Raw genomic sequence first — 14197 nt, forward strand, 5'->3', positions numbered from 1 at the left:
TTCATATCAGTGCCAGGAAGGAGGAGAGAGGTGTTAATTAATTTGCACATTTGTAGATTTGTTTGTATCCGTGCATTTTAGTGACACGTTTAAGCTTAAAAACATGGCCAGCGCTGTAGTGCGGAGAACAGATGGAGTGGGTATAACATGGCATCGTTATGATCCCATACAGTGCAGCAGAACAGACTGCAGGGATCAGCTTTTCAAATTAAATATGATGACACTTACACTGTGTCCTGTCTGCTCTCTGTACGCAGGTCCAACGAGTGCCAGCATCACTTCTGGTGCTTTATAAAGCCTCTAAAGGCACAGCTAGTTAAAAAAAAAAATAATTGTTCAGGTTTAGAGATGAAAAAGGAAAAAATATAGAAAATTTCATTTGGAGAAACGATGCAGATTACTTGTTTCTGCACTCTAAAGTGTGTGAATAAATGAATTCATATAGAAGAATCTGAAGCAAAGAATAAACAGGGCAATTATTTATAGGGGACAATAACGCTGCTTAAATCTACACACACACACACACACACACACACACACAAAAACACACACACACACACACACACACACACACACTACCCAAAATGTAGATCATTTTATTGCCATAAAATATATACAAACAGTAGCATGTAAATTAAAAAACAAACTGTAAAACTAATCTAAAATAACATGACCTCTTTCCACATCCATGTGAGGAAAAAAAAAAAAGTTTTCTTGACTGCTGCTCACCGACTGGATAAGAAATTCGGACCTGAATGTGCACAGCAGGAAAAAGAAAACACCTTTGGTTCCTTCTAAGAGGTCCGGCTACCTACAGCTCCCACCTCAGCTGCACATCAATCACTCTCTACACATCTCCATTTACACTTATTCCACCCTCTCCTCCCTACAGGTCGCTCTTTGTTTGGTGGAGGAAGGGGCAAAGAGAAGGCAAAAGGGAAATGGCAGAATTGCAGCCTTCTCACCGAGAGAGAAGAGGGGCTGAGGTGCAGTGAGTGCTGCGTGATGGCAGGGGAAAGAGGAGAGGAACAGTGGTTTCCATCAGGAGAAGAATGCAGAGAGAAGGCTGCTGATTTCTCTGGAGGAGGAGACGGCGACTAAGAGAACAAAGTGTTTTGTGCCTCCCGATGGAGGACATGTTTGTTGTATTGTCACCAGTAGCTGCTAACAGAAGCCCAACAGGCCCGCAGTTTATCTCCAAGTGTGAGTCCATTTTTACGCCAGCTCCTCACGCACACACGTGTCTCATGTGGAAGTTGACCACGTACTCTGCGTTGGTGCGCTGGACAGAAATGGCAAAGGGTTCAAAAGGGTGGAAGGTGAAAGCGACCAGGCGACGCACAGCGTGATTAACCGGCCGTCCCAGCAGGCCCGCCTGGATCTTAAACTTCAGCAGGCCGGAGTCACGTGCATAAAATCTGGTGGGTCAGAGATGAGAGACACAGAAGCTGCGTTAAACTCATTTAGTCCAGTCTCTTCTTTTCTAGAACGCTCTATGATGAAAATCCAAAGTATTGTTCTTTCATCTTTTTTGGGGAGCAAGCGGCTAAGACTATGACTGATTAACCTGTCAATAATTTTGCTAATCAGTTGATAAGCTTAAAAAAAAAAAAAAAAAAAAAAAAAAAAGGTGACAAATGGCCCTAATAATGGGTCAGGCAATCATAGCCTAGCTGTGAAAACAACAGTGTCCATTGCTTATTTCAAATGACTTTAAATTTCAGTGAATGTTTCTTCTGCACTTGGCTCCAGTCTTACTAAGAATTGACTGGTGTGACAGCATATCACAGCTCAACATTAAAGAATTTAAAATTTGCTAATTCTCATATTTTTTGAATCAAAGTGTCTGATCTAACAGCGGTTTTTATAACGGCACGCACATCACCGCATCCAGCGCCTCTAAGACAGAAGCTACAACTGAACGAAGCTGGTTATGAAGGCACCTCTACAACTCTTATAATTATTGGCCAGAGCGTGCCAGTCAGCTGTTTTTAATGATTTCAGTATAGAGTGCATAACTGAAAATGATTTCATACGCTGTAACTAATAACAGTCTGTTACATTTTGCTGATAGGTCAGTGAATGGTAAATCTAGAGAAATGATGCGGATGTGATTTTAGCTCTAAGTTCTCCACAACAGACATTTTGATGTGTAATGACAGGAAAAGCACAGGTGTAAGTTTGCTACTGCTGCCAGCTCTGGTGCTCTCTAACGAATGCCAGGTGAGCTGAACGGTGCTGGTCTGTTAGCACAGGTCCCACTGAAGGACACCAGGCTCTCACTGTGGCCTCATGGAGTTTGTTTCTGACAGTTTGGTCAGACACATGGCACGTGAGCCGTCCGTTTTAGGTTATTATGTAGGGGTCTGGTAGTGCTGCTCCTCGCAGAAAAGAGCAAATACTGGTTTCTGCTGCTGTGTTGATGGCCTTCTATAGCCCCAACAGCTCCCTCTTGTCTCTGTATCCTTGCATTTCTTCCACACTGTTGAGACTATGATAGGAAACAGAGCAAACCACGCCATGCTGGAGGATCTGAACTACCTGTGCAACCTGCGAACCAGCGAAAAGCAGAACTGGAGAAAAATCAGTCAGGACATATAAGGACACCGCAGTAGTCTATGGCCAGCACCTGCAAAGCCATTGCCTTTTTGTGCGTTGCCTGTTGCACATTCTGCAGTGCACCTGTTGTCACTTCATTTACTCACACAGGTGAAATGGGCTGACAATGGTTTATGGTTTCTAACCAGACAGATTGAGATCCCTGAGCCATTCCCTTTTTATCTTGAGTAATGTTTTATTTCCACGCCTATGTTTTCATTTTATTACTGGGATATATAAAGATAATGCCAGTGGGAACAACAAAAATGGCCTCAAATGATTATTTTTTTCTAAACTAACAAAAAAAGAAAGTTACCATGTGAGAAGTTTTGTTAAATTTTCTTTCATATTTTGGTTGTTTTGCATTTTTCCAGAACATTTTATCGAAATCGTTGATGTTTAATTTACAGCTGATTAACCATTTAGTTAAGCGACAGTGTGTCCTCCACATCACTACCCAAGTTTCATAGTCAGTAAGGCTGCTGGATTACGGCACAAAAACCACCATCACAATTATTTGGTCAAAAAAATGTTAATCTCAATTGTTTATCACAATTATTTATTACGTTTATAAACACAAAAATGTCCTTTGGCACTGGATTTCTTTAAATATGTAAATGAAAAACAATCAGGATAAATTAAAACAAGATAGTAGTGGAAATCGCAGTCAAGAAGGAGAAAGCCTAATTTCTGGACATTAATTAGCATGAATCGCGTCACGCATTAAGATTACAAGAGGACTGGTCATCCTGATGAAGTCCATACCTGATGGGGTGGTCTCCGCAGGTCTTAGGCCTCTCCATAACTGACACCCACTTGTCATCATAGCTGAAGAGGGAGAGGTCGAGGTAAGGGCTGCTGCTGTAGGACTGTGCGCTGATGGGCAGCTGACCCAGCAGCCGACGCACCGCTTCGGTATGGCCGCCATATTTGGCATTCACAATAGTGTCCTTAAATCTGAAGCGGCAGACAGACAGCTCAACATTAGCTGATCCTGAATTGTCTCGTTTCCACTGCAGCTGAGTTTATGTGCAAATTCCCCATTTATTGAATAGATTTCCATAAATGGCATTTAAAATAAAAAACACTTTTCTGAGAACTTCTTATAAATTGTAGTCTCCAAACTCTCACTATATATTTCCAGCACTCAGCAGTGACTCAGTGGTCTCACTCCTCCTCTCTCCCTTCACTCTTCTAAGCTCGGGATCCATATTTTTCAGACGTGCTCTCACTTTGTTTCATACTACATTATCTCCAGTCTTACCGGCCTGTCTGTTTCACTCTACCTGGCTTGTGCTAGACTGAAGCCCTCTGAACTGGGCTTCACTGCCAGCTAGTTGTAAGTGGTACAAATCGGGTTTGCGGAATGTGCTCACCAGCTTTCAATTTCTCCCCTCCTCCTGTCTGACATCAATTTTCACCACTCTAAAATCCAATTCTGAGCTCTTTTCCTCACTCAAACTATCCTTTATCGTCTCCTCCTTCTCCAGCGCCCTTCCTTGCCACCCCATTCTGCTTTACCCTCCACAGGAGGATTTTGTCACCTATGCTGGCCAGTCAAACCACCAAATTCAATCACAGTTCCTCCAGCCACACTAACCGTCTTAATGTCTTTCTTCTATATCCAGATTAAGTCCTAAAACTCCTTTCCTCCCTCCTTTAGGCGATCGTTGCTGATCTGCTTCACTTCCTGACCACTGTCTTAAAATCCTCCCTGACATTTGATGCTGTGTGGCATTAGGAACATCTGTTTATAGCTTGGGTTTTGAAGACAAACATGAATATATTTGGACTAGTTGTCAGCTAATGCTAGTAAGCTTGGTTAGCAGCAGTGTCCACAGATAGCATTATGGGTACATAACACAGATAGTGGCTAATTAAATAAAAATACAAATAAAAATGTCATGACACGTCCAGAGACCTGATTCACAGCTTTTTAATGCCAACATTACAGCCTGGAACAAAAAGTGGTTTTGGCCTGTATGAACAGTTTCTTCCTTCATAACAACTGTATGGTGGGTAAATGTCTTATACACTGACAGAGAGCTGTAGCTAATAGCTCGTAGCTTGGCCTCATCTTCATTAACGTGAGTCACTGAACTGGTTGTATTTGTACTGTTGGTGCTTTCTGGTATCTTTCTTCTCTTCTTTGATCCCTTGCTGGCATTAGGTCTGGATCGACTCATGCGCTGCTGTGGGTGCCAATGGTTGTCGAATTTCCTTCACAACCCGTTTCCATGCATTGCGATCATTGGCCTGGCCTCGTCGAGATTTATTCTGCAATCTCTGATGTCATCTTCTGGTATATTATCCACCAAATAATACAGCTTACTGTGTGGTGCAGTTGTTACTGTTGTCTGTTACTGTGTCTCTCTGTTAGACCAATACAATCTGTATTCGCTAACCAGGCACGTTAGAAATAGATGGCAACTTAGCTATCTAATGCTAGATGATCTATCATCATCTTGTCCAAAATATGGTTACTTCTGGTTATAGAAGAAACCAATATGGCAGTGATCAAAATGCTAAAAAACAGCTCCAAGAGTCCAAAACTAGATTGTGATGGTATGGTGGCTTATGCTGTTTTATATATACAGTCTATGGTAAGAATCTTAATCTTAACTGAAGCCTAATCTGCAAGACTCACTTTGGCAGAAATCTTCAAATGAGATAAAATGTAGTTTTTGGCATTATGCACCGACTTTGTTAATCATCACCATGTGGCTACTTTTTCATCATTTCACTTTATTTTTTAGTCGGTACCTTCTCTGGACCTGCCGTGCGTAGTTATTTGATGAAGCAGAGCAGGGGAACTGGACAGCTTGGCTGTGCAGGGTAGCATTTCTGAACAGGTCGCAGAAATTCTCAAACAGCTCCAGCAGCTGGTCGGAGGTGTTCTCGAAGACAGCCAGCACCTCCGTGGACACCATGTTGTACACAACAAAGAAGGATGGCTGTGAGAGATCCAAACAGGGGAGTGGAAATTTAGAGAAACACAACAAATTCTGTAATTATTTACTTTAATTAATTTAATCGGTAATTAATACTTTGATGTAGCTATGTTTTTCAAAACCATGATCAAGGCCTTTAATGGAGAGAACAAAAAAAAAAAAAAAAAAAAAAAACATAGTCAGACACGAGACATTCATTCTAGCATCATTAAAGCTTTGAAGGCTTCAGCATGTTTACATTATAGGGTCACTGCAAGTTGAATATGGCAATGTTTATAAAGTCTTCAAGGTAGGGCTGCTCGATTATGGCAAAAATGATAATCACGATTATTTTCACTGAAATTGAGATCACGATTATTTGACGATATTTATTTAACCCTTTAAGACCTACTATGGAACCAAGTCCACCAGAGCTTATATTATTATTATTTTTTTACATGCTGTAGTGCCATTTGTGGGAGCATTTCAAGTTGCTATACATCAATACAACTGTTATAGCCCATATTTTAATAATATGTATGCATTAAGTCCATAGTAATTACATAAATTGCAAAAAAGTGCAATAAACTACAAAAAAAAATTGAAAATCGCTTTTGTTTTGTTTACATATATTTCTACTTGGAGAAATTTAAGAGGTTTATCCCTCAAAACTTTAAATACAATAAAGTTGCAAAAAATAGTTTCCCACCACAGGAAATTTATTTTGAGTGTCTTCATAGTTTTATTTTGGAGATACACCAATTTTTATATACTGCAGGAAAAACAAAAAACAATCCTATGATGCAAATTTGCAAAGAAAACAGCATGTGCCTCATTTCACTGTGGGAAGTGTTACGAACAGCTGATCGGATCGGCAAAGCGTGTTTCTGGAATATTATGTTTTTGTTCCTGCAAGCGCTTTTTATGCAATTTTTGCAAAGCTATATGTGGAAGGAAACCATGACCGAGGACAAGCTGATGGCATAAGATGTAAGTACAACTCCTCCGGTTTCATATGCAAAACAAATTATTGCGCTAGCTTACACGGTTCAGGTTCTACAGGGATTTAAAAATAGTTACGCAAAACGGAGCGTGCTGCTCTGACCGGCTTTAAAGGGTTAACAATGACTTTAAAAAAATAATATAAAATAGTGTGCAACACCACTGAAGTTTTTTTTTTTTTTTTTTTTAAACTCTCTTTTCAACCAACGGCAGTCACTCTCCAAATAACTTCTGCTTAGCTTTCCGAGCTTCCCTCGGGTCCTCTTAATCAGCGGTCTCCAACCTTTTTTGCGCCACGGACCGGTTTATGCCCGACAATATTTTCACGGACCGGCCTTTAAGGTGTCGCGGATAAATGAGGGAGGGGCTAATAATCGGCTCAGTCATTTTTAATGATCGTTGAAAGCCCAGATCGTAATCGTGATTAAAATTCGATTAATTGAGCAGCCCTACTTCAAGGGTAAATAAAAATGGCTGATTAGCTCAGAAGTCAAATGTGACATTTCTTGAAAATAAACTGAGCATTAATTAGGTCTATTTGTTGCCACAGTGAATTCAGAACTGAACAGAATCTGTAGGACAAGCGTATCCTTGGAGACCTGAAAGAGGAATTCCTGTTACACAGCACAAACAACAAAGGACAGAGAGAGAGAGGCTGGGGAAAGCAACAAAGAGAGGAGAGGGAGGAATTCAAACTCAGATCATATTTTCTGTGTGCTCTCTCTACCTGCGAGGGGTCGGTAACTCTGAGCGTGACCACGTCTTCGCTGGTGTATTTGATGAAGAGGTGATGCTCATCCAACAGCTGCATCTTCCACATCCTTAAACGTTTCAGCTGATCAAAAAACTGGAAAAACCTGTGAGAAAAACCCCAAAACAAACAAACAAGGAAACTTACATGCTGGATGGCCTTTAATTAATCATAGATGCACAGTGGACAAAATCATGAAGAGTTTCAGTGCTTCAGCAGTTAATTTACTCACACAGCATTACACAGAAAATAAGATAACACTAAATAAGCTGAGCTGAAAAACCTTGCCAATTACACAAGTCAGAATTTTGCCAAGCAAATTTAATTTAACTTTTAAATATGAATATTTGTCTGCTCTTTCTTTCTTTTTTTAAATTTAACACAGTCACCATCTTACACTTTATTAGACAGTAAATGTGAAGAGCCAGAGAGGAAATTTTGGGTAGAAAAAGAAGTGGACTGGCATGCAGTAAAGGTCACACGAATACGAATTAAACAGATATATGGCATGTGTGCCATGTATGTATAAGGCCGCCCCTACTTCTTTTTAAATCTGTCTGGCAATCAGAAAAACATGCATGAATTCAGTGATAGCCTGATTCTGTCTGAGTGTTTTTCCTGTTAAAAGGGAGTTCTTCCTTCACACTGTCCCCAAGTGCCTGTTCAAAAGACAAATGTCTGATTGTTGAGGTTTTCTCTCTGATATTGTAAGATCTTTGCTATACAATATAAAGCGCCTTGATGTGACTCATTGTGAAGAGGGATATAAACAAATCACAGGAGCAATGAGGGAGGTGTTCTGGTAGAGCAGGGCGATATGACCAAAAAATATTTATCGTGATATACATTTGAAAATTTGCGATAACGATAGAACTGACGACATAATTGTCACTGGACAAAATATTTTACAACTCCACAACTTTATTTAAACAAGCAGCTGTTTTTTGTGCATTAAAGTAATATAAAAATTTAACAGTGCAAACGCAAATTCCTTGCTGACAGTTTAACCAAAAGGCATTTCCAGTGGAAACTGGCCGACATATCCTCAGCATAACCATGTATAATATCCACTGAGGTTAAAAAGAAGTTATACACACACAATACGATAATATTATGTTGAAGCACAGTACGTATCACTCCGCGAGGCTCCTGCCTACGATAGCCGTAATGCTCCGACAATCCATCAAGCGGTGCGGGTTCGTAGCTCAGCAAAGTCGTACTAAAACATTTGACAGATTTTCGAGCGCCGTGTACCACATAAAATCGTTTCGAGGTCAGTAAACACAACCAGAATTCATACATAAGGCACACGGGATTATAAGGGGCACTGTCGATTTTCAGAAAAATCAAAGGATTGATTTTAAGTGTGCCGTATTTTCCAAAAAACACGGTAATGACGACGGCCCGCTAGCATGCTCTACCAAAAATTGTGCTTTGTTGTGTATCTGACGGACGAAAGCTAAACCAGTTCCACACTGAAGTTGCAGCAATTTTACAAATCAATTCTGGTTCATCAGTTTCATTCAACGATCCGCTTTTGCCCTCCTCATTCTCCGTCGCCGCCATGCTTTTTCTGCCATGTGCATATGAAAACAAAGGCCCTGCGCGTTTGACCCATATTCCATCGCAATATTTCATTTTCTTATCGTTGCCCAACATTATACCGGTATAATATGGCCCAGCCCTAGTTTCTGGGAATTATAGTATACATCGAGTGTACAATGGCTTTACTTTTCAGATCAGAATCAACATCCATGACTTTGTATAAAATTCAAAATGGAATTGACAAACAGATGAAAATACATGCCAAGGAACTGGAGATAATTGTGTCACTCTGTGACAGCCAAGAGATAAGACGGTGCTGTTTCAGGCTTCAGATTTGAGCTACAGCTGATGATTAGTTTTTCAGTACTGACTACGACTCAAATCAACCACTTGATAGATAAAGTTTAAAAATGCGCATCACAATTCTCCAAAGCCATACATACCATTTGATTTTAACGTTGAACCAAAATTAAAATACCCCCAAAATCTTTACTCTAAGTTAATCTAAGATTAAAGAAATGTTCTCATTAGAGAGCCTGGAAACAATCATAAACATCTATCACAACCTGTGATGACATTTAGTACAACTCCGTCTGCAGACAACAAAGGCTTTCTTATTCGTCCATACAGGCATAGAGATACAAAATATGGCAACCAATAATCAAGAAAATTGAATTATTTTTCTGATAATGGAATTTGAGTTGATAATTACATCCAATAATGTGGAGCCTCCTCAACATCCGGCTGAGCATCTGATTTTTTTGCCTCTCTCTCCTCTGCCATCTTTTGCTGCCCATTTATAGAAGGGCGGAGTGCCTCGCATGCATTGAGGACATAAGTGAGTGAAGAATGGCTGGAGTGAATGACAATCGGGCTCTTTCTCCATATTCAGCAAAATCCAACACTGAGAGATGGCACAAACAATTTATCGTTTGAAGAAGAAGAACATAAACACGGCGAGTCCTATACTCGCAGCTCCTTCTACATCCACCTTTGGTGTGCTTTCCCAGAAGTAGATGCAGAACCCATAAACAACATACAAGCAAACACACCCATCATGAAAAGTGCGTACATATGTCAGGATGTCAGTGGTGCAGTTTGAGCTTTTGTTGGCAGAGTTAGGACCAAATCTAAGGAGGCAGAGAAATAATTTCAGACAGCCAACTGTCCTGGAGCAGAATCTAGCTGTGTGTCTAAGGTAACATAGGATTATAACAGCGTTATTTTACCATTTCCATATCAATGTATATTCAGTGGCAGTCCGCATTTTGAGTTATAACTGCGCTTGTTGCCAAATGCAGTGGTCTGATTGGTCCGATTGGTTTATTCGCATATTGAAAGGATAAAAAAAAAAAAAAAAGCCACAAATTTGTTCTTTTAAATTATGCAGTTAGTGTGAACAGCTGCATTAGGAACAGGTGAGTCTGAAAGATCTTTGTGACACACAAAACATTTGCATGATTTTTTAGTGTCCGTGTTTAAAGGCCTCAAGGCTCTGTCAGCATATTCAATTCAATTGTATTTATACAGCGCCAAATCACAACAACAGTCACCTCAAGGCGTTTTATATTGTAAGGTAGACCCCACAATAACACATACAGAGAAAAACCATAAACCAAAAACAATCATATGACCCTATGAGCAAGCACTTTGGCAACAGTGGGAAGGAAACAGGAAGAAACCTCCAGCAGAACCAGGCTCAGGGAGGGGCGGCCATCTGCCGCAAATCCACGGCAGCATATCCACATAGATATACATTTTTCCCTGTCCACATTTGTATGCCATTATTCTCCACAACAAAGGTTATTTTTTATCAGATCTTAAATTATGGAGCGGTCCTTAATATTTGGCTGTTTGGATATAAATTAATTGGGTCTAAATATTGAAGTATATACAATATCAGATTGCCCTTGAACTTGAGCTTGACATCCCTTTCACTCAAAAGTGCCTAATCTTGCTCTCCTAGCAGTGCACAGCAGCATTTTCCCCACATACAAACTTAATAATAAATAAGCAAATAGCAAATTACACTTAGCGGAGATTCCACCTCTACTGTCTAGAAAAGCAGCTCACAGTTATTCACCCCCTCTCGACATCTGCTACAAGTTAGACAACCATTTTAACCACAACCAGGTGGAGATCTGATGCCACCACACTCAGCTTATCAAAACTGCAGAACAGGCAATAAAGTTTGAGTCTGTCAACAGTTTGACAACATATTGGAGAAGAAGATTATTATCTCTGCAGGAAATGCTGCACAGGAACAGGAAGCTCTCCACCCTAATGTTTTATGTGGCTGAGGATTTAGTTTTAAGTTATAAGTAAGTGAGTACTAGAGATAAATAACTGTAAAGGGCTTTCTGTCACTATATGCAGTTCATTCAAGTCGACTGATCCAACATGATCACTACCTCCTCTTGGCTGTGGCGCTGCCGTCCTGCTCTGCCCTCCTCCAGAGGTAGACCAACAGTCTGTGCTTGAGGGAGTTGATGGTTTTGTCGGTGTACAGACGGGCGAAGCCTGGCTGATTCTCAGCTTGAGTTTCCGTATAAACAGCTGAAAGAGTCAAGAGGTCGTCCTCATAACAGAACCGACCGATAGTCCTCACATCCAGAAAAGTTCCGTCTGGAGTCACCTGACACAGCCACAAAAGCAAATTATTAACGCTTTATATCACAGACTGTCCCATCACTGCAACATGCTATTTAAGCACTCACCTGGAAGACATGGATGGTCTGCTGCTGGACCGACAGCACAGCCAGGATGTTCCTGTAGAGGTAGAGGCCCTGGTTGTGTGACAGGATGATTTTGTCACACTTAAAGGACCTGGTGTCACATAGCCTACCAGTGTGGAGATCGATGATGTGGAGAGAGTAGTCTTCTAAAGGAGACCGGGGGTTGGGAGTCACGGATTCATTGTTGCGGTACACCTGGTGGGAGAAATGTAGATGAAAGGAGCAGCAGGAGAAAAATAAATCATTTCTGCATCTTCCTTTTTTAAATTTTTTACTAAGCTGATACCTCAAAGAAGAATGGGGGCGGCTCCTCGGGAACATAAACAGCCGATCCGACAATGACATAGCGGCAGTCGTCTGTGAAGAGGCTGCACTCCCGGTTCAGGTGCTCTCCATTCGAGGCCACATTTGTAACGTGGAGCAAAGAGAAAAAGCGCTCAAACAGGCGTCCTCGTATGTTGAGGGAGCGCTGATCGTTGGTGGTGAGAAGAGTCTCTCCTTCTTGGCCTCTAAGCAGATCCTGAGCTGCCTGGCAGCCTTGGTATTCGTATATCTGTATGATGAACAACAACAACAATATTTTCTGGTGAATTTCGTATTTCAACAGACTGTGTGAGTTACACTCTGGACCAGATGGAAGATAAGAATCACACAAGATATTTGGTTTAGGGAATGTGAAATAATAGAGGGTTTGTCTCCTCTTACCTCTAGGGAGGTTTGGTCAGAGGAGAAGGCGATAAAACAACGTCCATCTGGTGAAAATTTTCTGAGGAAGCAGGGTGGCTTCTCCACATTAACCACAGTGAAGTTGGGGAACAGGTTCTGGTGGAAACAGCGCACTCGGTACCAGTGAGCTCCAGGTCGACCGGAGCAGATCCTACGCTTCTCAAGACGATGGACCACATTCTGATTTTGGATGCGTCTTGGTTTCAAGGTTGGGAAGTCCTCATCCATAGTTGTCTGACTCTTAAACCCCCTCACAGTAGGTAGTTGGGTTGTTAGCAGTTACAGGTAAGCAGCTACATCACCTGTTACATGTGTGTTTTAAGGGAAAGTGAGAGATGAAAGTGTTAAATGGTTTTGATATCTGTCAAAGTGTCAAAGTTTTAGAGATGGCGAGTTTTACTTTTACATGTGCACCTGCTATTATGACAGAAAGATAGACTATAGCAAACTACGCAATCCAAGAACTTGTAAAACCTTTAAATTTTCTTCCTGTCTTCATGTTCAGGCCTGTGAAACAGACTGTGTGAGATTTTGGAGATATATGCCCAAACTAAAACAAGAGTGATTATTTCACTTTAACATCCACGTATGGCCCATACCATCAGTAGCTGTCACATTTAGGACAACACAGATGGTTAACAAAAAGCAAACTTAACAAATGGGTCCTAACATTTTAAGACAAACATACGACATATAAAGAATGGGCTAAGTTAAGTAAACCATCTGTAAGACATGGTTTCTTCTCTTTTTTGCGCCTTCTTTGAGCCTTTAACGTAAATTGCGTACCTGGACGTTTGATAAAATGATCAATAAAAATAAACTGTTGCATGTCTAAAAAGAAGCTTTCTGTCTTCTCCAAGTCCAGCAGCTTGTGTTAGCAACAGCGTTAAGTTTGGCTGACGAGATCGAGTTTAACTTACCTCCGAAGCGTTCACAACTAGCCACCAACGTGAGTCTCCTCTTATTCGCATACGCTAAAATAATTTCATTCAGCCCACTGAGTCATTGTAACCTGCCACGTTTCTCCAAATCCCAGAAAGCCCGAGGAGTCTCTGGATTCATGAGCCGCTGTGCTTGTTGTTAGACAGCTTATCAGGAAACGTAGAAGAAGACCGCAGACGCCAAAGGGCTGCCATTTAAAACAGCGCCCCCACGTCCTTCCAAGGTGAAGGAGGATATTGCAGTCTGTGACAACGAGGGACTACAAAGAGTATTGTGCAAAGCTAATCTTTGACATGGCTGTAGTGATACTTTTGTACAGTGTAGAAAACTTGCTCAGATCTTTGCCCTAATACAGATGTATTAGCATACATGAAAAGCTTGAAAATTATTTGGTTTTTAACAACTTTTTTGCAAGACTCTAGAAAAGAGAATGTCATAACCCTCTAATAAATGTAATGTAGTGTACACTCATTGACATTTATTAGGTACAAATCGCTAATACAGGGTTGGGCCCCCTCAGAACTGCCCTAATTCTTCATGACATTCTTCATGACACAGATTCAACATGGTGCTGGAAACACCTGAGAGATTTTGGACCATATTGACATGATAGCGTCACACAGTTGTAGCATTTTTATTGGTAGTACTAGCACATCAGTGATGCAAATTGTGTTCCACCACATGTCAAATGTGCTCTGTTGGACTGAGATCTGGTGACTGTGGAAGCCATTTGATTTGGCCAGACAACATTTTCCCCATCTTCTACTGACCAGTTTTGGTGACTCAGTGCAAACTGTATCCTCAGTTTTCTGTTCTTACCTGACAGGAGGGAAACCCAGCATGGTGTTCTGCTGATGTAGCCCATCTGATACAAGAAGGACCAAATCATTGTTTGTTCAGAGATGGTTTTCTGCAAGAGTTTATATCTGATTTACTGCTGTCTTCCTGTCAAATTATACTGGGGATAC

At 40.9% G+C, this 14197-nt stretch overlaps 1 protein-coding gene across 1 annotated transcript; it reads right to left on the minus strand.

Annotated features, from left to right (window-relative positions):
• Positions 1 to 580: 580 nt before the first annotated feature.
• det1 (DET1 partner of COP1 E3 ubiquitin ligase) lies at positions 581 to 13399 on the minus strand. Its single transcript, XM_086301693.1, has 9 exons — positions 13208 to 13399; positions 12267 to 12589; positions 11848 to 12114; positions 11544 to 11756; positions 11238 to 11461; positions 7258 to 7387; positions 5362 to 5552; positions 3364 to 3555; positions 581 to 1418 (listed from the first exon to the last, which is right to left on the minus strand). The coding sequence occupies exons 2-9, from the start codon at positions 12513 to 12515 to the stop codon at positions 1229 to 1231; spliced, it is 1656 nt and encodes a 551-aa protein (XP_086157819.1). The 5' UTR covers positions 12516 to 12589; positions 13208 to 13399; the 3' UTR covers positions 581 to 1228.
• Between the last annotated feature and the right edge of the window lie 798 nt (positions 13400 to 14197).

The sequence above is a fragment of the Aulonocara sp. 'chitande type north' Nkhata Bay genome, linkage group LG7 (assembly GCF_057382095.1).
Source record: "Aulonocara sp. 'chitande type north' Nkhata Bay isolate Kocher_YH1m ecotype deep benthic linkage group LG7, A_spYH_male_GT1.1, whole genome shotgun sequence".
NCBI classification, from domain to species: domain Eukaryota; kingdom Metazoa; phylum Chordata; class Actinopteri; order Cichliformes; family Cichlidae; genus Aulonocara; species Aulonocara sp. 'chitande type north' Nkhata Bay.